At 59.7% G+C, this 27,975-nt stretch overlaps 1 protein-coding gene across 5 annotated transcripts; it reads right to left on the bottom strand.

Moving 5' to 3' along the window:
• Positions 1-57: 57 nt before the first annotated feature.
• Positions 58-27,645, bottom strand: SH2D3C (SH2 domain containing 3C; the record flags this gene model as incomplete). Of its 5 annotated transcripts, XM_084238575.1 has the most annotated exons (12): positions 58-233; positions 1,206-1,412; positions 1,783-1,894; positions 2,667-2,838; positions 3,209-3,324; positions 4,224-4,759; positions 6,281-6,405; positions 7,664-8,118; positions 9,194-9,322; positions 15,893-15,932; positions 25,366-25,843; positions 27,609-27,645. In XM_084238575.1, 12 exons carry the CDS (start codon positions 27,643-27,645, stop codon positions 58-60), a joined length of 2,583 nt encoding a protein of 860 aa, XP_084094701.1. The 5 variants fall into 5 exon arrangements, with proteins under 5 accessions (XP_084094701.1, XP_084094705.1, XP_084094702.1 ...); XM_084238579.1 differs by lacking the exons at positions 25,366-25,843; positions 27,609-27,645 and adding an exon at positions 23,717-23,760; XM_084238576.1 differs by lacking the exons at positions 15,893-15,932; positions 25,366-25,843; positions 27,609-27,645 and adding an exon at positions 12,852-12,932.
• Between the last annotated feature and the right edge of the window lie 330 nt (positions 27,646-27,975).

Genomic DNA, 27,975 nt, shown 5'->3' with positions numbered 1-27,975 from the left:
GGTGACCCTCTATCCCCGTTGCAGCTGGTAGCCACAGAGGGGAAGGGTCCCTGGAGGTCACAGCTCGCTGGAGCGGACAGCAGGCTCCAATTTGTGGGACAAGGCAGTGAGGACCTTGTCAAACTTCTCGTAGCGCCGGGCCTGGCTGCTGCTGGCACCCTGGCTGCCCCAGAGAAGGCGCATCTGGAACTCCGTGCTGAACACCTCCAGGAGCTCTGGTCGGGCCTGGAACCCTGCAGGGTGGGGTACAGAGGTCAGGGGGCCCCCTTCGAGAGGGGTAGGCCAGTTCTCCTGCCCAGAGCACCTACATGTTCAGGGTCCCACTCCGAGGGGGACCTCCCCCACCCAGTTGTGCCAGGGATCCAGCAAGATTTATTGACAAACGTGACCGTGCAGGTTAGTAACTGGTCTTTCCTGCTATTTGCAACATATCATTTTTAAATGACTAGAAGGTAAAAATATTCATGCTAAGTTGGGGGGGGGTAGATCTTGGGTGATTTTTATCCTATTTTTTTCCCCTAAGAAACATACATTTTGTAAGAAGAAGACAAAAAATTTTGTTTGCTTTCTTTCTGAAAAAGAAACCCAGGAAAGACATGACGAGAATGCTCACAGCACTGAGTGCTGGGGCTTGTGGGTGATTTTCTTTTTTTAATCTTGTTTTACTCAGCTGTAATTTTCAATTTGTCCACGGCAAACTTTTATGACAAATGATGCCTAAAGCAGTAAAAGATGGATTGTTTGAAGCTATTTTCTCTTGGCTGCTTTTGCTGCTTTCACAAAATGGAGTTCTACCTTTGACTAGACTGCAAGCCCCTTGAAGGCAAGCCAGGTGTGTCTCAGCCCCAGGGCCACAAGCCAAGTGCATTGCAAACTACCCTGTAAGGTAGGCCTGGCAGAACGCCCATTTTACAGATGGGAAAACTGAGGCTCCCAGAAGCTATGGTACTCAGCTATGGTCCTCTTTGAATCATCTGTGCCTGTTCCCCCCACACACACCTGGTGCCTGCCACGGTTGCTTGTTGAACTGATAAGCGAGGAAGCAAAGGGATGAGAAAAAAGAATCAGGGAGATGGGGCAGGGAAGAGGAATGGAGAAATGTGAATGGGTGCTTGGAAGAGAGGGGAGGGCAAGTCAGGTGGAAGGAGGCCCAGGCGTGCAGGACCAGAGACCAGCTCATTGCTCAGATGCCATCGGCGACTCACCCTGCAGCTTGACCTCGGCGTTGGTGTGGTACAGGCCTCCATGGTGTGCCACTGTGCGGGCAGCCTCCAGGTGGGCCAGCACCACCTCCACCCCGTGTTCTGTGCTGCCCCAGGGCTCCGGACCCTCAGCTGGGGCTGAATCACACTCCAGCAGAGTGATAAGCGGCAGCACGTGAGGGAACGTGGTGTTGCTCAGCGGCGGGCCTTCTGGGGGGAGGGAGACAGCAGGTACTTAGAGATCCTGGAGGCCCTGCCGTCCATGCAGCTCCAGAAACTGAAGGTGGGTGGGTAGGGAAGGGGGCCTGCCTGAGATCCCAGAGGTCCCCCAGGGCTCCTGACTCCCAGGACAAAACCTTCCTTGGGATTGCTCCTGCTGAGCCCCCTGCAGCCTTGGCCCAACCCGAGGGCGGAGGCTGGGCCTGGATGTGGCACAGGCCCAGTTCAGGAAGTGAGCGGGAGGTGAAGGGCCTGGCCCGAGCTCTTGTCAAGCTATCCTCGTCGTCCACACACAGAGCGACTCTGCCTGCCCCGGGAGGACTGGAACCTGCTCTGGTCACACAACAAGGTGGGGAGGTACCTTTGCCCTCATTGAGGCTCTTGAGGAACGGCTTGAGCTTCTTCTCATAGAGGATGGCGCCCTCTGTGTGGCGCTGCCGCAGGGTCATCCACGTCTGCTCCAGCCGGGCAATCTGGGGAGACCAGACTGTGAGAGCAGCCAGGGAAGGGGTCTACAGGGCCCCAGGCCGCCCTGCTGCATGGACACCCAGGGAGGAGCTAATAACCACGATGTCCACCATTCGCGGAGCAGGGACAACGCGTTTTACTCATCCCAGCTCCCAGACCCTCACGACGGCCCATTTTACAGATGGGAACTAAGGCTCAGAGAGGGTCATTCCAGAAATAAGTGGCAGGGCTGGGAGTCGAACCATTGCCTTTGGGATTCTGGGGTTCCCCTGACGAAGCAGCAGAGAGGAAGCGCGCATGGGTGAGACCCGGGCTCTGCGAGCAGACCTGGTTTCATGCCCACCTCCTTCCGCCCCGGCTGTGTGAGCTTAGGCCAGAGCTGTGCTACCTCGATTTCTCCGTAAGTAAAGTGGGGACAACTAAGGCACCTACTTCATAAGGTTGTTTGGAGGAGTCAGGGCTTGTAAAGAACCCTTGCTAGGTGGCACTTGCTAGGTGGCTATAAACGAGAGCCACTTGATATTTATTCCTTAAACTCATATAATGCTCGACATTCACGGGGGGGGGGGGGGGGGGGCTGAGGCCTAGAGAAGGGGTCGGGCTTGGCCTCAGAACAGGTCAGCCTTTAGCGAGCCCAGTTCTAGTCATCCTTTCCCCCAACGCCCCAGAGTCACAGATTCCCAATTTTACATACAGCCATCCCGAGGGAATGCACCCAGCGCTGCTCCGGAGGCTACCCGATTACCCGATGCCCGGCTCTACTGGACCCTGCCGTACCTGGGCCATGTCCAACGCGCCCATGACCGCCGCGAAGCTGAACATGTTGCCCATGGTGCCCCGAAGCTCGGCCGCCAGCTGGATGGTCTTGTGCAGCAGCGCCGCCCGTTCCTCAGCGGAGCCGGTGCAGCCCAGGATGTCCACGGCCAGCATGATGGACATGGTGCGGAACCTGCCGGAGCCCGCAGGTCAGAGGGGCGGGGCCGGACCCGCGGGCGCGGAGCGGGAGGGCGGGGCCACAGCGAGAGGCGGCAGAGGATGGAGATTAGGGGGCGCGGCCAGCGAGGGAAAGCAAGGCTCTGGCTTCTGATTGGTCAATGTGGAAAAGAGGCGGGGCAAGAGCGGAAATAAAGGGCCTGTCCGGGCGAAGCCGCGGTTCCTAGTGGGCTGCTGAGAAGTCGTGATTGGTCGGCGGGTGGGGGCGTGGCCAGACCCCTGGGAAGCGGCTGAGAGGCCGTGATTGGCCAGCCGGCCGCCGCGGAAGAGGCGCGAAGCAGCCCTGGGGGTTCCCCGCCAGGCGCCGAGCGCGGGGCTCGCCTCACCTTTCCAGCAGGTCTAGACGTAGCTGCCGGCCATGGGGGAGGGTGAGCAACTCCATGCCCCAGCGGACTCCCATTAGGGTCTGCATCTCCTTGGTAACGCCCAGTATCCTAGCAACCTGCAAGGACGCCCAGAAGGCTGATTAATTTCCTGTCGCGGCCGGCCCAAGCCATCTGGGAGTCAGAGCTTTATCTCGGAGGGCAGCCTGGCCCGGAGGTCGGGTTGAATGCCAGCTCTCCTGCTAGCCCTCTGACGGGGAGCAGATGCGCCTCATGGCTTCCATCTGTGAAATGGGGAATAAATGGGAAAGTGCCCAGAGGTGCCTGACATGTTAACATGCTGTGAAAGTTAAGGACCAGGACACCCTTGTTCCAAAAGGCAAGTCTAAGAACCAGGGAGGAAAAGGCCTTGACCAAGGTCACACACAGCCTGGAACCCAGACTGCTCCCTTCACGCCTAGTGCCCTCACAGAGCCACATCTCTGCACTGTCTTTGTTTTTGCCTCCTGAGCTCGGAGACCAAACTTTAGAGCGAGAAACTGAGGCACAGCGAAAGTTGGGGTCCTTAGAGGGTCAGATTCAAAGAGAGGCTCCACTTTTGACAATTCCGGGACTGAGGTTACGATTTTTGCGGATCTTGTCCACCAGGGAGCGTGGGCCAGGAGTGGGGTCATTTATATTCCCTGGACCAGCTCCCCCGACTTTCCCCAGGTTCAAAAGTGCCCCAGTGATCCGGGCACCCCGCTAGGTTTCAGTCCTGCTGGGTTCTAGTGCTAAACCGACATCAGATGGAAGCCAGACTATCTTGATTTTTGCTTTTTTAAAAAGGGAAAATGGAGACTCAGAGAGGCATAGTGATCAGCTTAGGTCACACAGCAAGTGAATGAGCGCCTCGAAGCCAGCGTCCAGCTCACCCTTCTTGGGGAATTCAGGGGTCAGCTCCTCACCACCCTGACCCTTGTCCCAAAAGCAGAGGACAGAGGTGCTTCTGCCGCCCCCTTGTATACCCAGCACCTACCAGGCAGTCAACCTTGGTGACGTGCCGGGCCAGGGTCCGGGCGTCCACCTCTGCCAGCAGCTCCTTGACCTTGCGCAGGAGGCCCACCTCCAGCGGCCGGTTATCCTTGGGGATCAGTAGGGACTGGAAGGTGGCTAGGTTGAAGGAAGAGGTGGCTTCCACAATGGGGACTGTGAAAGACCTGCCCCAGTCCCCCTTGGGGGTCCCATTTTCTGACAGTTCCTTTAGCCGCTCCCCGTAGCTCCCAGTCTGCCGGCTAGAGGCCTCAGATGCTGCCCACTCATGGCTGCCACGGACAGGAGGCTGGAGCTGGCAGTAATGGCCAGAGTCCGGGTCACTGTAGCTGCTGAGTGATGGTGAAGGGGAAGCCTTGGAGAGGCTGTGGGAGGGACTGGAGTAAAGGCCCTTGTCCGACTCCCCAGGAGGCTTTGGGGCACCACCAGGACACAGCTGAGGTTCACTAGAGCGGCGGGTAGCAGGGGAGGCAGGCAACGCCGTGGCAGAGGGGGTGGCAGGGGCGGCGTGGACACGGGTCACTGCAGGGAGAGAGGGAGAAGATAGGTTACTGCATCTCCCGCCTGGAGGGGTTCCCCCAGCCTCTTCCCAAAGACCAGGCTCCAGCCACCCTAGAGGGTCACCCTCCCACCTCCCTGCACCCAGGCCAGGCCCAGCAGACCCTGGGAAACCAACGAGCCCTCTGTGCTCCTCTGAAACCACCCGGGCCCCTGGAATTTGCACATCGCTGCCCTCTCGGGAGGTCACTGAGCTGCTAGGAGGAGCCATTAGCAATTCGGGGAAGCTGGGCACCTGCTGGAGCTCACTGTGCCGCGTGGAATTCCCTCGCCATGAATTAGTAATAACCAGTTATTGAGCACACACACGTGCCAGGAGCCGGGACAGGCTGGGATACACCGGTCAGCAGCAGTGAGCCCATCAGCCACAATCAAAGCTGATGTTTATTGAGCTCTTCGGCCTGAGAGCCTTCTCTGTGCTTTAGTCTGTGCAACCCTCCCAACATCCTGGGAAGTGAGAATTTTTATGACCCTCATTCTACAGATGAGAAAAATAGAGGCTCAGAGACATGAACTGGCCTCCCCGAGGTCACCCAGCCAGCAAGTGGTGCAAGTGGGATTTAAAATCAGGCACGAAAACCTGCTCTACTCGCCATGGACTTAAAAATTGACCAAGAAATCATTTCTGGTGTAACCGAGAGTGACTTTCATACTTGGGTATTGTTTTTGAAGACAAACTTAATGGTTATGACACGTTGGGGGCCCTGTGTTGGGGGGGCAGGATTTGTGACAGTCTGTGTAGACAGCAACAGAGCAAGGGGCGGTGCCCAGAAAAGGTCGCCCCAGGGAGCCCCTCTCTCAGCACCCTTGGCCTGCCATGTGGAAGTGTGCAATATGGCCTGTTGAAAACATCTTTTCTTCCAGAAATGAATGAGAGGCATGTGTCTGCAATAGAAATTTTCTTTGTATTAAAAAAAGAGAAGCAGAGAGCTACGTACTTTCTGCTCAGTTTTGTTGTGAACTAAAACTGCTCTAAAAAATAGACTAAAGAAAAAAGGGGAAAAGCACGACATGACTGGCCATTTGGAATTGGGGGTGCATTAAGTCCCAGCTGAAGCACCCTCCTCAAGCTCGGCACCCGGCCGGGAGGGAGGTGGGCTGAGAGTCACTGCATCAACACATTCCGCAGCGCTGAGCCCAGCCCCCACCACAGTGAGCCCCCCCCCGCCCCCCCCCCCCCGCAGATTCCCTGTGTTCTGGAAAATGCACTAGGAACCCCTGCATGCACAGCACCTGGTGCCTACCAGGGCCTCAGTAAATGGCTGCTGAACGAACAAGTGTGGAAATGCTCTGGATGTCAACATCAGTCGTTCAGCTGCAGATTTTTAGTGTCAGCTCTTGGCGGGACTGCCCCCAGAAATGGGGCAGAAACACACTCCATCACACGCCATAACAGACATCATCAAAGACAGACAGCACAGACATGTATATACAAGGTCATCCCCCAGATCCCCCCATAGTCCCCACCCCAGCTTCGCCCCATACCAGTACTGTAGGCAGGGGAGCTGGGGCTCTCGGAGATGGGGGACATGGGCGAGTGCAGGTCTGGGATCTGGTCCATGCTGAGGGCACAGTTGCGAATGGGTTCCCGGTGGTGGGGCAGCGATGCACTGTGGAGCAGACGCCATCGTCAGCAGAGAGCCCAGAGGTCAGGGTCCTCAGCCAGCCGTAGGACCCCCACCTCTGCCTCCATTCTAGAGCCCTGAACGTCAGAGGCAGAAAAGGCATGGAGATCACAAGCCCAACCTCCCCATGGACGAGTGCGAAGACCTAGCCCCAGAAGAGGAAGGGCTTGTGCAGTCCACAACCTGCCCAACTGCTCTCTTTCCTGGAACCTGGCCCCAGCCTCAGGAATGGTGTGGGGAGAGGCTCTAGCAGGAAGGATGGAGAGTCAGAGGAAGCCACGCCCACCAGCCCTGCCCCTCCTCAGGGGGCTCAGGATGCCTGGGCACCCCTGGCCTGTGGATCCTGGCACTGTTCCAATCACTGGTTCCAAACCACAGGCCAAGTGGCTGGTATCCAGCCCCACACTCTTGGCTGACGGCACCCAGCCCAGACAGAAAGGTGGCACCATGAGGGCCTACCCAAGTGCTGGTGATGGGGCTGGCAGGTCTTTTTGCAAACAGGAAGGTCATAGAATTAGGGGCTCAGACTTCAGAATCAGGGGCCTGGATTTCAATCTTGGTCCTACCATTCTCTGACAAGTCTCTTCCCCTCTGAGCCTATTCCACCATCTAAAAAGGCACAGGGGGCCTCCCTGGTGGCACAAGGGGTTAAGACACAACCTATGAAGCTGTCCGCAGCCTCCGCAGCACAAGTTCGATTCCCCTAATTGGCCAGGGAGCTACCCACATGGCGCAGCAGACCTCCCCTGACTCCCCTCCCCCGCTGCTCCCCTCAACGGTGTGTTTCAGTCCATCTGCCTATTTTGCTCCCCACTCTGTCTCTGGTGAGTCCTCTCACCCCCCACACCTCTGGCCTGTACCCCAGCTCCTGTATGCATAAATAAATAAATCATAAAAAAATAAAAAGGCACAGGGCCAGGCCCCCTCCTGGGGACAGGATAACACCCAGGGCCCCCCCTAGGCTGGAGGGAGCCATTTGCATGAGGGTCCTTTATCAGCGGAACATGGATGTGCAGAAGTGGCAGGGCCAAGGGCGCCCAGCTGGTCCTGGCAGAGCAGGGGCTGCACTGTGTTCGCCCGACCGGACCTTCCTCCTGTTCTCCCTGTGTGCTGAGGCTCTGACAGTCACTTGGCCCCAGTTTGGGGTGACTGGGCCTCTTCTCACCAGCACTGTCATTACTGATGTTCTGAGGAGACCTGCCGGAGGTGGGCCAGAGGAGGCCAAGCGCGGGTCCTCGCCTACCTGGTCGGGCAGCCGTCGCTGCGGGTGACCTTGTCAGCGGTGAGCCCGTCGGTCATGGTGACGCTGCGCCGCTTCATGTGGCTGCCCTTGGAACCCGAGGGGCTGGCCGGGCTGGCAGCCTTGCCGCTGCCCTGGCTCAGGCCGTAGCTGGCCTCCAGGTAGCGCAGCGGGAAGGTGCGGTTGACCGGGCAGTAGATGATGGCGCCGCTCTGCTCCGACACGGCCTTGCGGCTGCCCACATGGTACCGCACCAGGGCAGGCACGTGGTCGAAGCTCTCCTGCTCGAACAGGTACTGGATGTGGGTATAGCTCTCGCCTGCCTTCACCACCACCTTGTTGATCTTGAAGTGCAAGGCCTGGTTGCGCCAGCGGCACGTGAGCACGTAGTCACCCAGGCTGGTGAGCGAGTCTCGGATGAGGAAGTCGCCGTTGCGCTGCACCAGGGTCTCGGAGACCTGCAGGAGGCAATGCTCAGACCAGGGAGGCAGGCCAGGCCCGGGGTCGGGGACACGGGACAGAGGTAGCTCGAGCTTAGGGGGGAAATAGAGCCCAGCATCAGAGGGGGCACCTCAGCCAGGGAGCCTGGGTCTGGGGCACAGAAGCTCAGGAGTGGTTGGATATAAGACCCTGGTGTAGAAGTCACTGGATGTGGCACCTGGAGGTGGCACCACTAGAGGCTCAGGTCTCGGAGTTCCTCCTTCTCAGGGCTTACATTGGGCAGTGTGAATTCCCAGTGCTTGTTTTTCCAAATATGGAGTGTTCAAGTGCATCCCTGGGCCTTGATACCTGCAGGCTGCTTGCTCTGCCTGGATCATACTTCATGCCCCACCCACCTAGTGAGCTCCTGTCCATTTCACCAAGGCCTCTCTACCCAGTGCCCCTTGCTTGCCCGTCCCCCACTGGGCTCTGTAGCCCTCGCCCTGGGCCAGTACCTTTCAAGGGAAACCATCGACTCCTCCATCTCTTATCCCTGTTGCCTAGCACAGAGCCTGTCAGAGTTGGTGCTTGGCAAAGATATACAGCATGAGCAAAAGAGGGAACAGGTGACCATCAGCCCAAGTGTGTGCCTCCCCCCAGAAACTCAATTTTGCAAAAATAGAGTGGTCTAAGGACTGCTACTCACTGGACAAACACACAGGACCTGATGTGTAGACCAGTGCCAATAACAGTAACAAAAGACAATCAGAGTAATAATAACAATAACTAAGGACAATAATCACCGAGCTCACTGCATGCCAGACACCATATTAAACACTATACATGTATTATTTAATTCTCTCTATAAAACTTCAAGGTAGGTACTATTTTTCTCCCCCATTTTACAGATGGGGAAACTGAGGCTCAGGTAGGCAAAGTGGCTGTTTGAGGCTGCAGTCAGTAAATGACTGAGTGAGACCTCATCCCAGCCCATGCCGATTGGAAGCCCCACCCAAGGGGAGAGTCCTGGCCTCTGATTGGGTGCACCGAGCACTAGGTCAGAGCCCTCCCGGTGGTGGGCAGAAGTGAGTTCCCGGCGCAGGACTGGCTCACCTCGCGGGGGATGCGGCCATGGTACCAGGCATGGCTGCGCAGGTCTGTGCTGCTGAGTTTGAGTTCTTCCTCCAACTCCTTGTGCAGTTTCTCAGGCGAGGAGTCTAGGATGTACTTCTCCTTGGAGAACTGGGAAGGAGACAGCAAGAGTTGGCATCCAGTCTGAAAGCCGTTCCTCCTTCCCTCCCAGCCTCCACCAGCCCAGATGGATCCCCCATTCCCAGACTCTGGGGACATTTGGGCATAGGTGCCGGGAAGGTCCTCACCCATGAGTCCCTATCCCAGCAGGAGTAAAGAAACCTCAACTCTGCTGGGGAGCTGCGGGTGTTTTGGTGGTGGGAGTGGTGAGGTAGCATACATCTGAACAGGTGCAACCCTATACCCCTAAATCACACAGTGTTATAAACCAATGTTACTGCAATTTAAAAAAATACAATTTTTTAGAAAGAAAATAGGAATCTTGGTTCCATCACACAGTGCCCACTGCATTCCAGGCCCTGTGCTATGAGCCAGCAGTAAATGAGGCAATAAACAAGCCAGGCCTGTCCTCAAGGAAGCTCCTAGTCCAAGAAGGGAGGCAAAAGGGACGCAAGCATCTGCGCCGACCGCGGTCAGCACCACAGCCCTGGACAGCGGCAGAGCGGAGGGCGGCTTTGGCAGCGAGGGGGTGGCGGCAGCAGCACACTGAGCCCGGGAACAGCTTCGCTGCGCTTGAAGGGGACAGAGGAAGGATTCGACAGGTGGATCTGGAGGTGAGGCTGCAGGTATCCACGCAAAGGTGTGCACAGAACCTGGGGCTGACCGGAGGATACGTTCTGGGAGGCTGAATTACACAGTGGAAGGGTGGGGGAGGCAGCTATAAACGGGGACACGGAGGCCCCACAAGACATCTGCCGCATCCTGTTCAGTTGCAAAGACCCTTCCTCCCTCGCCCTCCCAAGCAGTCCTTGTCAACTAGGGACTGTGGCCCAGCGGGGGAGTCCAGGGTCACTCACTGGAGTGAGTGTTCGGTCACCCCACCCAGGGGAGAATCCTGGTTTCCTGGTTAATGTGGCCTGGGGCGCGAGGCTGACAGAACCCCAGGGGCCCTAAGGGCAATAGGAGGGTGGGCGCTGCTGCCAGGGGTGTCCCACCTTGGAGCCCAGCCCGATCCCAGCTGTGCCTTGGGAGTCCCTCTGCCCGGGGGGCTCCTGTCAGTGGGCATGGTGGCGGGTAAGAACTGCCTTCCGCGTTGGAAGCATGAAGGGGGGCAACACTCCAGACCGTGACAAGCGCACAGATGTCCTTGTGACCACGAGGTCATGTGACATTGCTTCCCCTCCCTTCCCCGAAATCCAGGCCCCAAAGATGGCTGCCTTAGGACAGAGAGATCCCAGAACTTGCCAGAAGGTGGGACAGATGAAAGGGCACTACTGGGCTACGGGGCCTGGCTCAGCTCAGGCCAGTCCCTCCTGTCCTCTCCTCAACTCCTCACACTTTGCACAGACTCAGAGCCACTGCACTCAGGACACCCCAATTCCCAGCTTCTGAGAGTTCTCAGCTCTCTGACTGCAGCCCGCCAAGCCCTCACTCTGGACAGGTGCTCTGTCAGAGGCCGCGGCCCCGAGGTCTTCAGAACGGATGACTTCTGCCCTGGGGGAGCCCCGAAGACACTGACATGAAGCCCCAGGTTTTCTGAATGTTCAAAGTGCACAGAAAGCCCCTAATCTAGCCAGGGAGTGGAGCCCCTAAAAGCTGACGTTTCCATCGAGGCCAGAAGAAGGGCTGGGTGGGCATGGAAGGGCGGGAGGAGGGGGGAGGTGGGCTTTGTCACAAAGCCAGACCCTGCTGGCAGAGTCAAGGCCCTGGGGGGGGGGGAAGGGGTTGGGGCAGCAAGGGGGGCTGCCCTGGGGAGTTGGGCTTTACCCAGAGGCTATAGTCGAGCCACAGAGGGCTGCCAGGTGCTGGGGGCAGGCTGGGACCCGATGCCGACTGGTCGGTGACCTGGTGGCAGTGGCATGACAGGGCGGGCACGGGGATGGGACCTGGGGAAGGTGTTTCGAGCAGGTCAGGCTTGGGGGAGGAGGCGGAGGTGTCAGGGGAGTCCAGGCTAAGATCGTGGGAGCCCGGCGCTCCCTGAGGCGGGCGAGGCTCCCGCAGGATGGGCTTGGAGACGGTCTGTGAGCATCTGGGCTGTGGAGAGCTGGACAGAGGTGAGGGTGGGGGGTGTGCACAGGTGCTCGGGGAAGGTGGGGCCTGCGGGGGGTGGTTCTGGGCAGATAAACTGATGCTTGGGAAGGGCGGGGAGGTCTAGGGCTGGGCTGAGGTTCAGACCTTCCCAGACGACCTGCCCATCTCCACGGGTTTCCTAGGCCTCGGGGTGCCCGGCCTGCCTCCCCCTCAGCCACGGCCCCCCTCCTGATGCCGCATCGCGCCCCGGAGAGGGAAGCGGGGAGGTCGCAGGGGGAGGATTCCAGTGCCCCCCGCTTCGGGGTCCTGCTCTTCGACCAGTCGTGCGTGGCGGACAAACAGCCGCAGCTGCGGCAAGAGGGACAGAGAAGGGGGGTGTTTGCGTGGCAAAGAGCCTGCCACTGTGTGACCTTGAGCCAGTCGCTTCCCTCTCGGGGCTCCTCCGCCCGGAAGGAGGGTCTGGAGACGGGGCTCCACTTCCCAAAGCCTCATCCCCGATCAGAGCATCAGGGGGACCACTTGGTTCTCTCGCGCACCTGAGGTGGGGAGCCCCAGGCCCGAGGCGCCCTCCTCCTCACCCCGACCCAGGGGTCCCCAGTTCCCGAGAGGGGGGAGGCTGGAGGCGCAGATGCAGCACCCCTGCGCTCCGCGCGCTGCCATTGGCCAGGGATGATCTCACCGCGCGGCCCGCGCCGGCCCGATTGGCTGCGGCGGGGCTGTCACCCCCGGGCTGCGCGCGTGTGAGCCGGGGGCGCGCGGAGGCGACGCGGCCGGAGTCCCGGGGGGCGCGGGGGGCAAAAGCGGCGGAGACCCCGGGTCAAGGTCTTGGCCCTTCCCCGCCAGCCGGCGCGCAGCGACCCCTCGGTCCCCGCAGCCCCGCACGCCCCAGCAAACCCTTGCCCCGAGGAGGCTCCGCAGAGGCGGGGTCCGGGGCCGCCCCTCCACCCCCGGCGTTTAACCCTCTCGCCGCCGCCACGGCGTCCCTCGCCGCCCGGCCAGCTGGGGGGAGCCCCGCGCCCCGGGGCGCCCGCGTCCACCTGGCCGTCGGGAGGGACCGGGCGCCCCGGTCCCAGCGCCGAGCCCCGCAGCACCCCCTCCGCTCCCCGCCCCTCACTCGGCGCCCGCACCCCAACTCAGCGCGCGCGGTACAATGGGGAGCCGGGCTGCCCGGGTCGGCCGGCGGGGCCCGCGGGCTGCGGGAGCACCGGCCGGACCCGGGAGACCCGCCTCCCCCCGAGCGGCCCGGCCCGGCGGCTCCCGCGCGAAGGGCAGCCCGAGCCGCAGCCCCGCCGCCGCGAGTCCCGGAGCCGCAGCCGCCCGCGCGCCCCGCGAGCCCGGCGCCCGGAGGGGAGGCCGGCGACCCGCCCCCTCCCGAGCCCGCGGCCCCTGCCCGGCCCCGGGCGCGGCGGGTCTCCGGCTCCCGAGCCCGGGGACAGGGGCCGGCGGTTCCGGACCCGCGCGCCCGGCGGGGGCCGAGGCGCCCCCTCACCTGCACCTGCACGAAGGAGCCGCGGTAGAAGCAGCAGGCGGCGGCCGACAGGGCGCTCCACAGGCTGCAGCGCTCGGTCATCGCGGGGCCGGCGGCCGGGCCGGGGCCGCGCGGGGGCCGGCGGCCGGCGGGGCAGGGGCGCGCGATGACCGGCCGGGCTGGGCACCGGCTGCGCGTGCCTCTCGGCGGCGCGATTACCTCATCGCCTGGCCGGGGGAGGAGCGGAGAGGCGGGGCGGGGAGACCCCACCCTCCCGCCGGCCCGGGGAGGGGAGGGGGCCATTGTTCCTCCCTCCGCCCGCCCCCGACTCCCCGCCCCTCGCCCCCCGCCGCGCGCCCCCGCCCCGCGCCCCCAGCCCCGCGCCCCGCCCGCCGCGCCGGAGCCCCGCGCGCCCCGGCCGCCGCGAGTCGGGCTGGATGGGGGATGCCCCACGGAGGGCCTGCTAAAGGGGGCGCCACGGGCAGGGGTGGGGACCCCGGGGCCGCGAGGGTGGCGGGCTGAGCGGCGCGGCAGGGATTTTGAGTTGAATCCTATCCAAAGCCGGAGGAATCCCTGCGCGCCTGTGACCGATCCTTTGTGGCCCCGGGCAATCGCCCGTCGCCCAGGGTGTCTCCTCTCTGATGTGGAATCGGGGACTCAGCCGGGAACTGCGGGGTGCTGGGCTGGCTGACTCGGGGGATGGGAGCGCCCGCAGGGCGCAGGGGTCAGGGCGGGCGCCAACCGGCTTCCAGGCGCTGAGCCCGGCACCTCCACGCTCTCAGCGGCTCTCCCAGCCCGGGTCACTCCTCTAGGAGACACGCGCGCTGCCCTCACGAGCTTCCGGAGCACTGGCTGGGCTGACTAAGTTGACAAACATCAAGTAAGGGCTCGGCAGCAGCGCGCCGTTGTTCTCAAGCTTAGTGTCTTAGCATTGGAGTTTCTGTTCCAGAACCGCAGGCCCTTCAGTGCCAAGTGCATCATCCCTGACTGCATCCATCAAGCCCGCGCTCAGAGGCTTCAGACAGGCTGTGTGGCCTTAGGCGAGTGCGTCTGCCTCTCTGGGCCTCAGCTGTTTGGTTGTTTTTGGTCAATAACTCTGAGGCTCTGAGCATGGAGCTTAGCGCTCGATGGGCTGGAACTCTAGAGTCCTCGCCTCAGAAGCAAACGATTCACATCCTGGTCTGAGGACAGTCCAGTTCTAGAAGCCGAGTACCTCAGAGAGGAATGGATTTTGGAAGCTGACTATTGATTTCACTATCTCTGAGGTGTGAAGCTAAACCCAACATTCCTTTGACTTCATCCTCCAGGGGATTGTCTAATCAGTTCCACAAGCAGGTATGATTTATTTCATATTTCATTACATTTTTTTATCCCCATAAATGAAAGGAAAAATACAAAGCTAATAATCCTCACAGAGACCTCACTGCTATCAGTGATGGGGCTTTTACTACCTCTCCAGGAAGCTAGGATTTTGGGGTGCTAAACTATGCCCCCTGTCTGCTCCAACCAGTGGTTTTGCTGGTTCTCCCTGAGGCCTTGGTCTTCCTTTAGCGTCAGCGCTGTGGGTGAGCAGCCGGGGCCCACGTCCCAGGAGCAGCTCCCACTCCACTGCCCACAACCCAGAATGTACTTCCACGCTCCCACGGCTTGCACTCTGGTCTCGCCCACACTCTGGCCTCTGCTGGACCGCTCTCCCTCCCATCTCTGCTTATCTTTGTCTCCTTTCCAGCTTTTCATTTGGGGTGAGGATGATATCATTTGGATGATACAGTCCTGGTGATCTCCAATGACGTGGCTTCCATGCCTTCTCCTCCAGAAAGCCGTCCAGGATCTCCCCCTCCCAAGGTTAAACTCACCCCCTACCTCTAGAGTCCCGTGTCTTCTTATCTGAGCCTGCTAGTGATGGTGGGGGGCAGCATCCTGAGCACTTTCCATGCTGCCTCACTACTAGACATTAACACAGAATCTTACAGGCAGTACCTCAGGGGGTGGGGTGTCCCTGGGGTGAGGAACAAGGCCAACTGGCTTCTTTCTCACTCATTGAGCCCAGGGCAACTATGCTTGTGAGGCACCCCTGTTGCCCCATTTCACATAGGTGAACCCTGAGACTCAGAGATAACACACATGCCCCAAATCACGTAGCCATCAGTGGTAGATTTGGAACTAAAATTTGAGCCTGCCGGGTGGCAGAACACAAGCCCCAACCATTGTGTGTTTCCGCTCTGGTCCTCTAAAGGACCGGGAGTCCTCTGAACATGGGGCTCCTGCCCTGTGCCCAAGCTCTGCACTCAGCAGGGGCCTAGCTCGCTGGTTCTCCTGGAGGTGGGAGGCCAAGAGAAAGCCAGCTCGGGCTGTAACCCCAGCTCTGCTCTGGAGCAGCGGTGACTGCAGGCAAGTCACAGCGCTTCCCCGGGCCCCAGGCTGCCATCTGCCCACGGGCACGAAAGGGCTTCCCGACCTTGTCCCTGTACAGCACTCAAAACTGCTCCCTTCCAGCGCCGGCAGCAGCCTGGGGATCTGCACTCAGGGGGCGCTCAGCACATCCTGCCATATTACTATGTGTTACTGTGTTGTTGTGTGTCATGGTAGTAGCATGTTATCCTCATCTTTCACAGCTGCAGGCTCAACATTCCCAGGGGCCTGGACACATTCTGCTTGTGCTAAATCTGAGTGTGCCCATTATCTGGGACCAAGAACTGAGTCATCCCTTCCTGCTCCCACCTCCTGGCACCAGCGCGGGCTCAGAGACCGGGTAGGATGAGCGCGACCCTGTCTTTGTGTGGAGACTCCCTGGGGGCCCTCTGCGCTGGGCAGGTGGGTGGGGTCTGGTGGTAACAAACACTGGGACTTTCTGAGTCTGGGGCCAGGACGCAGTGTTGGCAGGCACGCCAGGTGCTGGGAGTGGAAGCAGGCTCCAAGCATCACCCGACCCCCTGACCCCCTCCTCCTGGGAATAGACAGTGAGGTCTGGCGCCTAATGAGTCCCAGAAAAGGACTCTGTGCTCCCCAGAACAGACTCCGAGTCCTGAGTCCTCTGGTGTCCCCTGCCCAGACCCTCTTACCTTCACGTAGTCCCCGCCAGCCTCCGGCTCTCCAGCCGCCCTGGAAGGACAGAAGAAAGGTGAGTGTCCTCAGCCAGCAGCCAGCCTTGGCCCCCTCCCCAGTGCCAGCAGCTGGGCCTCAGCAGGGCTTATCCCCAAGGCAGGAGGAAGGCAGCTGTCAGGACTCGCTGGATCTGTGCTGAGCTGACTGCACCTTCCGCTGTGTGACCCTGGCACGTCCCTTGCCTGCTCTGAGCCGTGTTTCCTCTCTGTAGCTGGGGACAGTGACAGCCTCTGCTGCGGCTTAGCTCAGGCTGCTTCCTGAAGCACGGCCCCCCACGCCAGGACACTGCACTCTCCCAGCAGTTCCCTGCCTGCTCCCTGCTCAGCCTCCTCTCCTCCTGCCTTTAATACCCCCACAACACACACACACAGTGACCTGCTCAGGGGCCACCCAGCACGCGGAGACTCTGATGCTGAGTTGCAGAATGAATCCCTCTGCCTCCAGGAGGCATTGCCCAGATGCAACCCGGAGAGGTCAGCAGCCAGAAGTGACTGTTTTCCAGGGTGCCCCATGAATATCTTCCCTCATGCAGGCCACCTCGAGGCACCTCCCCCGTCTTGGTCTTAAACAACACCCCTACTTGAATGTAAGCGGGACTCATAACGCTGCTGCCCCCGTGGCCTCGCCTCTTGGATTCCGAAGTCATCTCGAGCTTGACATATCCAAAGCAGGCCTGTGGATTCCCACCCGCCCCTGCTCCCCACTCAGCTTCCCATCCCAGCCTATGCTAGTTCCATCCTTCATGTTGCTTTGTTTGGCTCCCAACCCGTGGTCACCCCGTCACCCCCCCATAACCGACTAAGCAGGAAATCCTGCAGTTACACTCAAATTAGAAGTGACCACTTCTCTCCCATGCGTCAAACCTGCCAGCCTGTGTCCTGTGCAGAGTGCTGGGCACTCTCATAGGCCTGGGCACTCTCATAGGGCACTCTGCTGGCCGCCAGGAGGCGCTAAGGTGGGCTCTAAGTGGATTTCGGTGGGCACACCACCCCCCAACCCTCTGGCACTCCTATCTTCGGAAAAACAAAATCTAAACCCCTCTCCATGGCTTGTGAATGGCTGGTGGGGAACTTGTCATCCAAACCTGAATGCTTCTTCCCTTGTGAGCATAAAGAAGATGCAATGTTGCTCCAGAGAAGAGGGATAAACTGGGTCCTATGTTCCCCACAGGACCCTATGTGGCCTGATGCCACACTGCTCAGTTTAGCGACTCCCCAACATGCCTCCCTCGCTCATTCTGTCCCTTATTCTGCTCCAGTCACACCGGTCTCCTTAGCAAGCTCATTCTTGCCATAGGGCCTTTGCACTGGCTGTTCCCTCTGCTTGGAATGTTCTTCCCTCAGGTCTTCATAAGCTCGCCCCTCCCCACACACACCTCCTCAGAGAAGCCACTCCACCTAAAAGAGTCTCTCCCTGGTCCTTCACTCTCTGTCCCCAACCTGCTTCTTTTCCTCACAGCACCGGAAAAGAGGAAGTGATGCCTGAGAGGGTCACTCAGCATGTACCTGTTGCCTGTGACTTACCTGACCCCTCCCTGAGGGGGACTTGGCTCATGGTATGACTGAGCCCAGGGCCCCAGCACAGAGCCTGGCGCAGAATAGGAGCTCAAGAAATATTTATTGATTAGCGGGATGCATTTATTGACTGAAGGACCAACCAATGTTAATCACTATGTCACTCCTAATTCTGTCAGGCTGGCCCTGGTTCTTGGACTAGGACAGGCCTCAGCATCCCCTTCTGTAAACAGGGAGGTGAGGTGTGTTTCAGGGCAGAACTACCCTGGGCTCCCTGTGGCCTGGAGCTCCTCACCGAGAAGCTGTCTGGCGGCCCCCTGGTTCTGACACTCTAGAGGCCCTGTTGCTCTGACGAGAGTCCCTCAGGCTGTGGCACGGCAGGCTTCTAAGGCCGCTGGGCTCTCCGTCCAGGGTGGCGGATGTGAGGAGTAGAGAGCACAGCCCGCTCACCTCCGCCTGCCCACTCTTCCCGGGTGAGGTGTCCCATCCCAGCCTTTCCGGTCATTCAGGCCCGGAAATCCTCCCACTGCTGGGAACAGGTTGGCCAGGACATTGGGATTGCTCCCCACATTTCCTCCCGCTTCCTGTCCACTTCCCCTCGGCTCCGGGGCTGGAGCAGAGCCTTGGGGAGGGGGTGCCTCAACCAGGGACCAGGTAGGGTGGGTGGCCAGAGCCAAGGGGGGTGCTCAGGGCAGAGACCCAGGCTCCCCCTCAGCTCCCCCGCCCTTCTACAGCACCCCAGGATTCCCAAGACAGTTCCCTTGTCCACGGCAGCTCCCTGCCATCCCTTGCCCAGACCATTGCATCGCCTCGTCACAGGCCTCCGAAGAGCAGTCCTGTTAAAATGACAGTCATTTTATGAAAATGAAAGTTAAATCATCTCTTTCCTCTGCTCTAACCCCCTGCAGGGGGCCCCAGTTTTACTTCCTCATCACAACCTTCCTAAATAGCTCTTCACGACCTCTGTAAACCACACTGAACCAACTTCTTCCTCACACTGCTCCAGCCACACCCGGCTTCTGGCTGGATTTTGTCTCTACCTCAGGACCTCCGCACCTCCTGTCCTCTCTGCTGGAATACCCTCTCCTCCCCTCCTTCAGGTCCCCTTCTCAGTGAGACATTCCCCATTGGTGCATCTAAATGCAGAACTTTCTAGTGCCCCCACCTTCCTTCCTGCTGAGTTTCCCCCCACTCACTCTGCATCTTTTTAAAAATGTTTTTATTGAGGCAGTGTTGGCTTACATTGCTATTTGTATTTTGGCATAGAGGACGCCCCCCCTGCAAAGCACCTGCCACCCAAGCACCTGTGATCCGCCACCCCAGTCCATTGTGCCCCTCCCCACCTTGTTCTCACCCTGCCCTCTCCTCTCCCTCCATCTCTGGATGCCTCCGTTCTCTAATCAACTTCCCAGGGTTATTTTTTAAGCTTAGCTTTATCTATTCCTTCGTTAGGTTTCACTGTCGTCCATGTATTTGTCTTTCCCCTTCCGACTTATTTCACTTAGCATAATCCCTCCCAGCCCTGACAGCCAGTGGCCGTTTTGACGGCTGAGTAGTATTCCACCGGGTATGCGAACCACATCATCTTGATCGCTGAACCAGGCACTGGCTGTCTCTTCTCACTAGACCATCCTGTCCACAAGGGCGGGGGTTGGGATCTGCCTAAAGAGTGCCAGGCGGTCATTTTTCTTTTGAATATATGAATGTTCTACATAACTGAGGACCAAGTCTAGCCCTCGTGGCTAAGCCCTGCAGGCAGAGCCAGTCTCTCCTCTCTGCCTTAGCTCCTCCTTGTACCCTGGCCTTCTCGTGCTTCTTCCAAAGAGCTCTGCGCCTTCCAGCCTCAGGGCCTTTGCACAGGACATTCCCTTTGTCTAGACTGTCCCTTCTACTTTAGGACCAGAGTCGCTCCTACTCAGCTTTTAGATCTCAGTTTGCTTGGAGATTTCTGGATCGTCCCTCCCCGACCTCCCATTATAATGATCAAATCCAGGAACTAAAGCTCCCATTTTTAAACACTCAACTTCATTAATTAATTAACTTCTTCCTTATTTTATGGCCTTGGAAAGCATCTCCCCTCTAATATTATTGATGAAATCAATTAATAAATAATAGTGACAATTGAGTGAAATCTGTCCCGTTAATCAGCCACATTAATTATTTAAATAACCAACCCCTTTAATTGACTGTATTAACTGATTTGTTCTGATAATGTGATACCACTTGTTGCATACATTAGCTTATTTAATTGGATTATGAGCAGTAATTAGAGCCTATTATCCTTTATTTCTCCAAAGCAGGGTTAGGTCTAAGCTTCACCTTTAGGGCCTCCAACCTGGCCCTGAGGAAAGAGTGAGTCTCCCCCAGGCATCCTGCAGGCCAGGCTGGGGGGAGCAGCTGTCCTGGTTTGCCCTGGCTCTCTCTCCCACTGCAGCCTGGCCCCTGCCCCTCGTGCCAACTCCCACTTTGTTCCCTTGGGCCTCGGGGCCGGTCATTTGGCCTTGAGCAGGAACTTTCCCAGCTCTGCCTCCTGCTCAGCTCCCGCCCCTTCCCCTGAGCTTTGGACGTCCCCATCTGGGAAGTGGGCCTGTTATAACCGCCTGTCCAGGGCCCTGGTGCCAGGTTCCCAGGAGCTCCTTGCTGCCCCAGGCCCACCCCTGGGATCGTGCATCCTGCCCCTCTTGGGGCCTGAAGACTCCTTCCTTCCCTCCGACCGCCTCTCCTCTCCACAGAGGTCACGTATCTATAGCTCTTGTGCTTCCCGCTCCTTAAAGGCCTCTGGCAGGGAGAGTTGGAAAGCCCCGACTCTCCCGGGACCCCGCCACAGGGCCTTTGGGATGCCCTGCCAGGAAGGTTCTTGGCTTCGCCTGTCCTGGAGACGTTCTGCTCCTTCTCCACCACCCTGCACCCTCCAGGAGCTCGGGGATGGTGCTAACCGTGGGGCACAGGCAGACTGGGGCTGTTCTTCCCAGGGCAGAGCTGGATTCTGAGTCCTGAGCGCTGTTCAGTGAGACTCCACACCAGTGGGGGGAGGCGCAAGCGGGAGGCATTTATGGAGTGTGGCTGAGTGCCTGTCATCTGGAAGCCCCGCTTCACAGGGGCGAACACTGGAGCTACGGCTTGACCCCGGGAACACAGCTGCTGGAGAGATCCAGGGGGGCGGGTGGCAGATGTCCCTCCTGGCTCCTCACATGAGCCGCGCTCCCTGGGAAAATGGGGCCTGCTCCGGGATGGGGAGGGGAGAGCTGGGCGAGCAGGGGGAGAAGCACCTCTTCAGCAGGAGCGAGAGGCCAGGAAACAGAGTGGGGATGGGCAGAGAGGACTCACGGGGCTCTGGGGAGGGCTCTCGTCTGGGAGGGGAAAGCTGCGTGACCCGGGGCAAGTGCCCCGCATGCCTTCTTCCCGAACACAGACGCGCCAGTGACGGGAGCAGCCCCTGCGCACCGCTGGGCCCTCCCGGGCCCGGGATAAACCCTCTACCTGCTGCATCTTGTCCAACGAAACAGGAGCTGCTGTTGTCTCCAGCTTACGGATGGGGAAACTGAGGCTCAGAGAGGGGAGGGGAGTTGCTCAGGGTGGCACAAGTCAGCGGACCTCTGAGCTGGTGATGTATCCACTTTGGACCTCCCCGGACTTCACCCCTCATGCGACCATCAATCTGTAAACGGGGTCCCATGAGGGTTTGGGGGGAGCTGACGCCAGCGCCAAGGAGGTGGGGGCGGCCCATCCCTCCCAAACCAGAGAAGTTCCCACAGCCGGCGGCGTCCGGGGGTCTCGAGGACTGTGAGAAAGTCTCCGCAGGAAATGAGCGTCAGGAGCAGCTGGGCCCCTTTGGAAGACAAGGCCCAGCCGCCCTGAGCCTGCAGAGGCTGGACAGCCGAGCCCACCGCGGCCCCCTCCCTGGTGGGTAATCGCTACCAGATGCCCGGCGGCTGACGTCACCCCGCAGGGCCGAGGGGGTCGTGGGACTCTGGGGAGTGTTGGGAATTCTTGGACCAAAATCAACATTCCGAGAGGAAATGGGGGGCGGGTGTCTTGGTCTGTTCTCAGTGCCCGGCTCCAGGCCCCTGGCAGGGGCGCGAGCAGCCCCGGCTCCCCTCCAGGGGCCGCCTCGCCGGGTCTCAGTGTCCGCAAGAGCCCCGTGCGGTGGGGACAAGGCCCCAGGTCTGTCTCCTGGATGAGACCCTTGGACGAGAACTACGTTCAAATTCTCCTCAGCGGAAAGTCCTCGTTCAAACGTAAGCCAGAGGGGCCTCCCTGAACAGGCTCGCCAGCCACTCTCTTCCCCCTCACAGCCAGAGCCAGGCCCTCGCCCGCCGCGCCTTCCAGCCCTTCCCTCCTCGGGGGCCATTTCCTTCCCGGTCTCATCTCCCTCTTGTCCTTCCTGCAACCCCCATCTTGCTCCACTTTGGCCCCTCCAGTCCCTGCTGCTCCCCAAACATGCCCAAGAGGCTCCACCTCAGGGACTGTGGACCTGCTATTCCCTCAGCCCGATACCCTCTGCCCAGAGAGCAAGTGGCTTTGCTTCCTCGCCTCCTGCCTTTGGACATCACTTTCTTTTTTCCCAGCTAAGCTCCCTAAGGTGCCACCACCAGCCACCACCCTTCCCCAAACCATTTCTCCCACTTGATTTAAAATTTCCTCTGTAGTTTCCTCCCTGCATGAGCCACGCACCTTGCTAGCCTCCTGTCTCGCCCACGCTGGGATGGGGACTCTGCGAAGGCAGGATTTTGTGTGCTGTGCTCCCCGCCACCTCCCAGGGCCTAGCACAGTGTCTCGGGCAGAGACAGTAAACACTGAAATGAATAAAACCCCAACTCAACTAACTGTGTGGTCCTGAACAAGTTACTAGCCTCACAAAGGTCTTCACAAAATGGCCTTATTTTCCTCTGTAAAGTGGGCTCCTACCACCCCCTCTAGGAAGTCACTGAAATACTGGCAGAAGCAGCTTTGCGCCTGCAGGAGGTGAGGAGCCTGGCTAGTGGGGAAGAGCTGGGGCTTCGAGTTGGTCAGATCTGGGATCACGTCTAGGCTTGACCTTTCACCTCTCTGTGACCCCAGGAAGGCCCCTTTCCCTCTTTGAACCTGTCCCCTCGGGGTACAGGGCAGCAAATCAAGCACCCACAGGGTGTGCCAGGCTGTGCCTGGCTGGTTGTCTCCACCACCTTCTCTGTCACATAGACGGAGGGGCAGGAGGCTAAGGCCCTGAGACGCCTCTTCCTTTCTGGAGGCCGCGGGTGCTAGGCAGAGCGAGAAACTATGGGAGCTAAAGGCTCCTCATTCCCTGTGCTGTCGGCCCCGCCTCCCTCCTTCCTCCTCTTCCCCATGATCTCAGCAGGGAACAGGGCACCAGGAAACCCCTGCAGCCTCACCTCTTCCCCTTCCTTCCTTCTGTCCAGGTGCAGGCTGCCTCCCGAGGGAGGGGGGGGAACAGCCTCCCCCCACTTAGGTGGCTCCCTGAGCAGACACTGGAGTGACCCTAGGAATAGGGCCCCGTGACAATTCGCAGAGGCCCTCCTTCCCGGGCTGGATGATCCTCAGAGACCACCCCAGGCCCGTCTGGGCTGCGGGGAGAGCAAGGCCCAGAGCAGGGCAGGCAAGCCTCGGATCACGCCGGCAAAGCGTCCTCCTGACTCTGGGGCACCGGGCTGAGATTCAGCGACTCCTAAAAACATGTTCAATAATCCCTGGCCTCCCACTCAGCCCGGAGGTCAGGTGGGGCACTGGGTATTGTTGCACCAGGAGGGGGCTCAGTCTGTCCTGATAAGCCCACCCCCTGGGGACCCTGATGCTCAGATGATTAGGGGATGGGGCAGTTTCTGTTTCATCCATCAACTCCAGGCCAGCCCTAATAACAAAAGCACTACCAGGACCAGTGGGGGTTTCTGTCCACAGGGCCAGAAAGCTTGGGGTCCCCATAGCCCCAAGATGTCTCACGACCATCCCCAGAGCCCCAGCCATGCTGAGCAGGAACGGGCAGCCGGGTCAGCAAGGTGCAGGAATCCTGGGTTCTGACTGCACCAACATGCCAAACGGTGCAAGTCAACCTCTTCCCTCATCTTCAAATGGGGGTCACGATATAGCCCCTCTCTCCTGCGGCCCTGAGGGATGCATGCCCACCCTCTGGGCGACAGAGCGGGGACAGTCAGACCAAAGAAAGCTTAAAAGTCCTGAGGTTAAACCTGCAGGAGTTTGTCAGTCCTTCCCGGTGCACAGATTTCACTCTCCAACCCGCGGTCCCTCCCTAGGCCCAGCTCGGTTACTCACCCCCTGGGTCCCAGCGCGGGGCACCTCCGGCCCACTGCAGTCATCATTCCCCGGCCGCGGCCGCGCCTGAAGTCGGGGGCCTGGGCAGCCAGACCGCTCCTGCCTTTTTCAGGCCACTGAGCTGCGGCGCTCGGAGCCGGACTCGGGGGCGTGGCCTAAATAAAGACCACGCCCCGACACGCCCCGCCCCCCCGCTGGGTGATGCTCCACCTCCTACTCCTCCCACCGGGAGAGACACGCCCCGCCTCGGACACGCCCCTCCGCCCCCTGTCTTGCGCGGCCCGCCAGCAGCTGCCTGTGTTCGCCGTCGGAAAGGCCACGCCCCCGACACGCCCCCGGCTTCGCCCCGCCCCTCCCCAGCGCCCACTTCCCGGGCTTGCGCGGCGCATCCCGGGAGGCCCCGCCCCCGCCCCGCCCCGCCCCGCCCCGCCCCGCCGGGCTCCGGTCCGCTCCCCGCGCTCGGCTCGGACCTGGGGGCCTCTCCGCGCCCCGACCGAGCCGGCCTCTCCCCTGCGTGCAGTCCTTGCCGCTCGGCGTCCGCATGAGGCCGACTTTAGCGGAGAATGGCAGGAGAAGGCGGTCGAGGGCCACCGGGGCTGGTGGAAACCGCTCGTTTTATTGGTCGTGATAAGGTGAGCACCCCCAGCTACTGAGGGCGCGTGGCTGTCGCTGTGCTCATTTATCAGGGGAGGAAGCAGGGAGGGAAGGGAACAGGCATGTCCGAGGTCGCGGGGTTCTGCAGCTTCCCGGGGTCTGCTCCCCACCCGAGGGGTCTGGACTCGCTGACCTCAGCACCCGCAAGCCGTGCACCCGCGTGCGGGGTGACGCGGGGCCAGGCACGCGAGAGAACCAGCCCCGCTAGGTTCCTTTTACTCGCCTGGGGTTCTCGTTATTTCAGTAGGCACATGTGACCCCCACAATTTAGACAGAGGTGCTGAGGTTGGCCAAGCCAGAGGCTACTTTGGGGCTTCCAAGCAGGACTTAATACTTGCTGGATGAACGTTGCGGACACTGAATTCCCTCAGATACCAGCTCTGTATGACCTGGCTGAGTCTCCTTTGGGGGCCAGTAATAGTCTTTCGCAGCGTGTTCAACGAGCAACATTTATTCTGACACTCAGTGAAACGGGTGCTTGTGAATGGGAGCTATGGTCATGTTGATATAAACGCTATTTGTGTTCTCACGTGATTTCAGCTTCTTAGCTGACAAAAAGTTTGTGAGACCAGGTGGGTCAGCACAGCGGCGCTGGCCAGCTCGCTGAAGGTGGTCGTGAAGGTGGTTGCGGACCCCGCAAGCAGCTGGAGGCTGCCTGGGACTTTAGGGTCTGGTGAGTTTCAGCTCAAACCCCAACTTTGCCATTTGTTCCATGTGCACCCTGATTGGAACAGATGACTTTCCCTCTCTGAATCTGTCTCTTCTGTCACTGGAAATAATAACAGTCTCTCCTCACCAGCTGTCTTTTTTTAATTCATTACAAATGAGGAACTAAGCATTTAGAATCTAATATACAGATGTGTTGTTTTTTTTTCCTTACCCTGATGTGAGCATTGGGGGGTTCCCTCAGGACTTCGTTGGCAGGAGGCTGGAGACACCTTCCTGCAGGTCCTGCCCTCACACTGCTATCCTCGCGCCCAGCCCCTGTCACCTACCTTCCTGGGGGCACATTCCCAGGGGCTCGCTCCTCTTCTGTGTCTGCCTTGGGGTCCTCATGCTTTCTCACTGGAGCCACCACTACTGCTGAGGAGTTGGGTCCAACTGCTGGGGTGTCCTCCACGGGGGCATCGGCCTCTACCGCCACCTCCTTGGCTGCCTCCAAGTCTGGGGGGTCAGGCTGACCTTGGGACATCATGTGGGACCCGGGGTCCACCTTCTGAGTTTCCTGAATGGCATGTGGGTCCCGAATCTTCTTGGTGCTGGGGCGAGGCATGGTGCCCATGTGGCTGTACATGTCGCTGGAGCGGGCATAGGCCGAGGGGCTCTTAGGGACGGTCACCATGTCATCCTGTGTGGTGTCAAAGTTGTCAGGCTCCAGATAGGTCCGGATATTGATGGCATTTGAGGGCCGTTTCAGAGTGAAGGACCGAGAGAGATTGGAGAGACTTCCAAAGCCCTTGAATTTGAAGAACTCTGGTGTAGAAAGGGGAGAAAGGGTTAATGCCAGTGCCAGCAGCAATAATAATAACTCAACGTTTGTGCAGTTCCACTTATTGAGGTTGATCTAAGGAAAGCTGGGGGCTTCTCTGACACCCCTTCTAAATGTTAAAGTATAGCACGGCAGCCCTGGGCGTGAATCCCTGTCTTACACATCCTCACTTTGTGATCTTAGGCAAGTGACTTGGCCTCGCTGAGCTTCATTCACTACCTCAATCAAATAGAGATTATAGTATAGAATAAAATAGAGGTGACGTCCACCTCCTGTGGACAATGGGAGGCTTGGAAAGCGTGTAACTAGCAGGGTTAGCCGGTGCCTGACGCCAAAAGGTCTTAATTAGAAGTGACGACGGCCATGATGCGCAGAATGCAGCCCCTGGTCGGGCAAACGGGTGTCACCTCGCCGAATTCTCAGCACAGCCAATGACACTAGTGTAAGCCCCCAATTTCCGGATGCGGAAACTGAGGTTCAGAGCAGTGGCCAGCACCTACAGCAGGTAGGGGAGTGTGTGCGCGCACGCACGTCTGAAAAGAGAAGAAGCTTGTGGGGAGTCTGAGGGTCCCGCTCCCTGCGGTTCTCTCCTTCCTGTCAGCTGAGCCCAAGTCCTCACCCAGGCTTCGGTGCTCAGTGATGCTATCTCCACACTTCCGCGGGGCCTCATGTGAGCGCCCTCGTCCCTGCCCCCACTTATGGGGCTGTCCCTCCTTGCAGCCAAGACTGTGACTTCCTTATAGTCACCGATGGGCTGAAAGGAAAAAACCATTTCCCACACCCGCAGCATCCTCTGCCTCCTCAGGCCCTCCCGCTCAGGTCGGAATGTAGGCTGAGAGGAAACTGAGGCTCTGAGAGGGTAGAAACATGCCCGAGTCATGCAGCGAGGCTGAGCCTGGGTGAGGACCCCGGGTTCTGCACTGCCTGCTGGGTGGGAGCTCTGGGGTGTTCCTCCCAGCCCTGCCCAGCCCCCTCTTGGGGTTAGCCTCTGCCCCCCAACCATGGCCACGCCTCGGGCAGAAGCTGTGGGAAGAGCGGGTCGGCCGCCTTTCTCACACCACGGTCTGTCTCCTGGCACCAGAGATGCAGCGAAAGCAATAACGGGGCAGAGAGGGGAGCTCCATGGACATGGGATTGCGCCCCAGCTGGCCTCGGTCTGCTGTCTGTGGCACGCAGCCGTCACCCTGCTCTGTGCACACCCCCCACCCGCCGTGCACTGTCTGCGCAGAGGAGGGGGCCTCCGTGGTGGGGACCAGCCCGGGAAAACAGCGTGGGTGTGTGTCACCCCCTCTTCAGCTGTGTGCACGCTCCCCCCTGGTGTGGCTCCCAGCCTCCCTGCCGGTGGGGTCCTGGTCAGCACCCAATGGGCCCCCTCTGCCCCAGCCCCGGGGCCTCTCCACCTGAGCTCCCATGGGAAGCAGCCAGCGGCAGGGAGCCGTGAGAAGGTCTCCCCAGCCTGGCCCTGAGGTCAGAGAGAGCGGAGAGAGCGCGTCGATGGACACCCCAGAGAATGGAGAGAGCGCAGCCGAGAGGGGCGGGGTGGGCGGTGAGAAGACACCGGAGGAACGTCTAGCTAGCCGGCCCCGGCCGAGGGCAGAGCAGCCCGGGAGCCCAGCGGCAGGCCCTGCGGGCGAGCCGGAGAGAGACAAAAAGAGAAACAGAAAGGAGCGGGGTGGCGACGAGGCAGATGTGGAGGCTGAGGAGGACGGGCCGCGCCGGCGAGGACAGCGCAAGGGTGCTGGCACTCACTGAACTTTTTGCCGGCCTTCTTGGGTGCTTCTGTCATCTTGGGGTGACATGCAAAGCCTGGGGCCGCTGGACTCTGGACATCAGATTTGAGGTGCCTTCCTCGCCTCCCCTTCCCCTTTCTGTCTCATTTGGTTCCTCTGTTTTTTTTTAAACCAGTGTCACTCCCACAGCCCCGCCCTCCTCCGCATCTTCACACACACACCCCCACGCCCCCCCCTCCCCCGGCCTCCTTAGCCCCGGCAGCAGCAGCGTTTCAGGGGGCAGACCAGAAGCCCATGGGACCTGGAAGGCCCGGGGAACAAACCACAGGCTCTGGGAACGGAGCCCACTGGGCCGGGGGCCACTGGGGACTGGCCAGCAGCTGTCA

Source organism: Talpa europaea, assembly GCF_964194135.1.
Source record: "Talpa europaea genome assembly, chromosome: 7".
NCBI classification, from domain to species: Eukaryota; Metazoa; Chordata; class Mammalia; order Eulipotyphla; family Talpidae; genus Talpa; species Talpa europaea.
The sequence above is the reverse complement of the archived record's forward strand: the minus strand, read 5'-3'. Positions and strand labels throughout refer to the sequence as shown.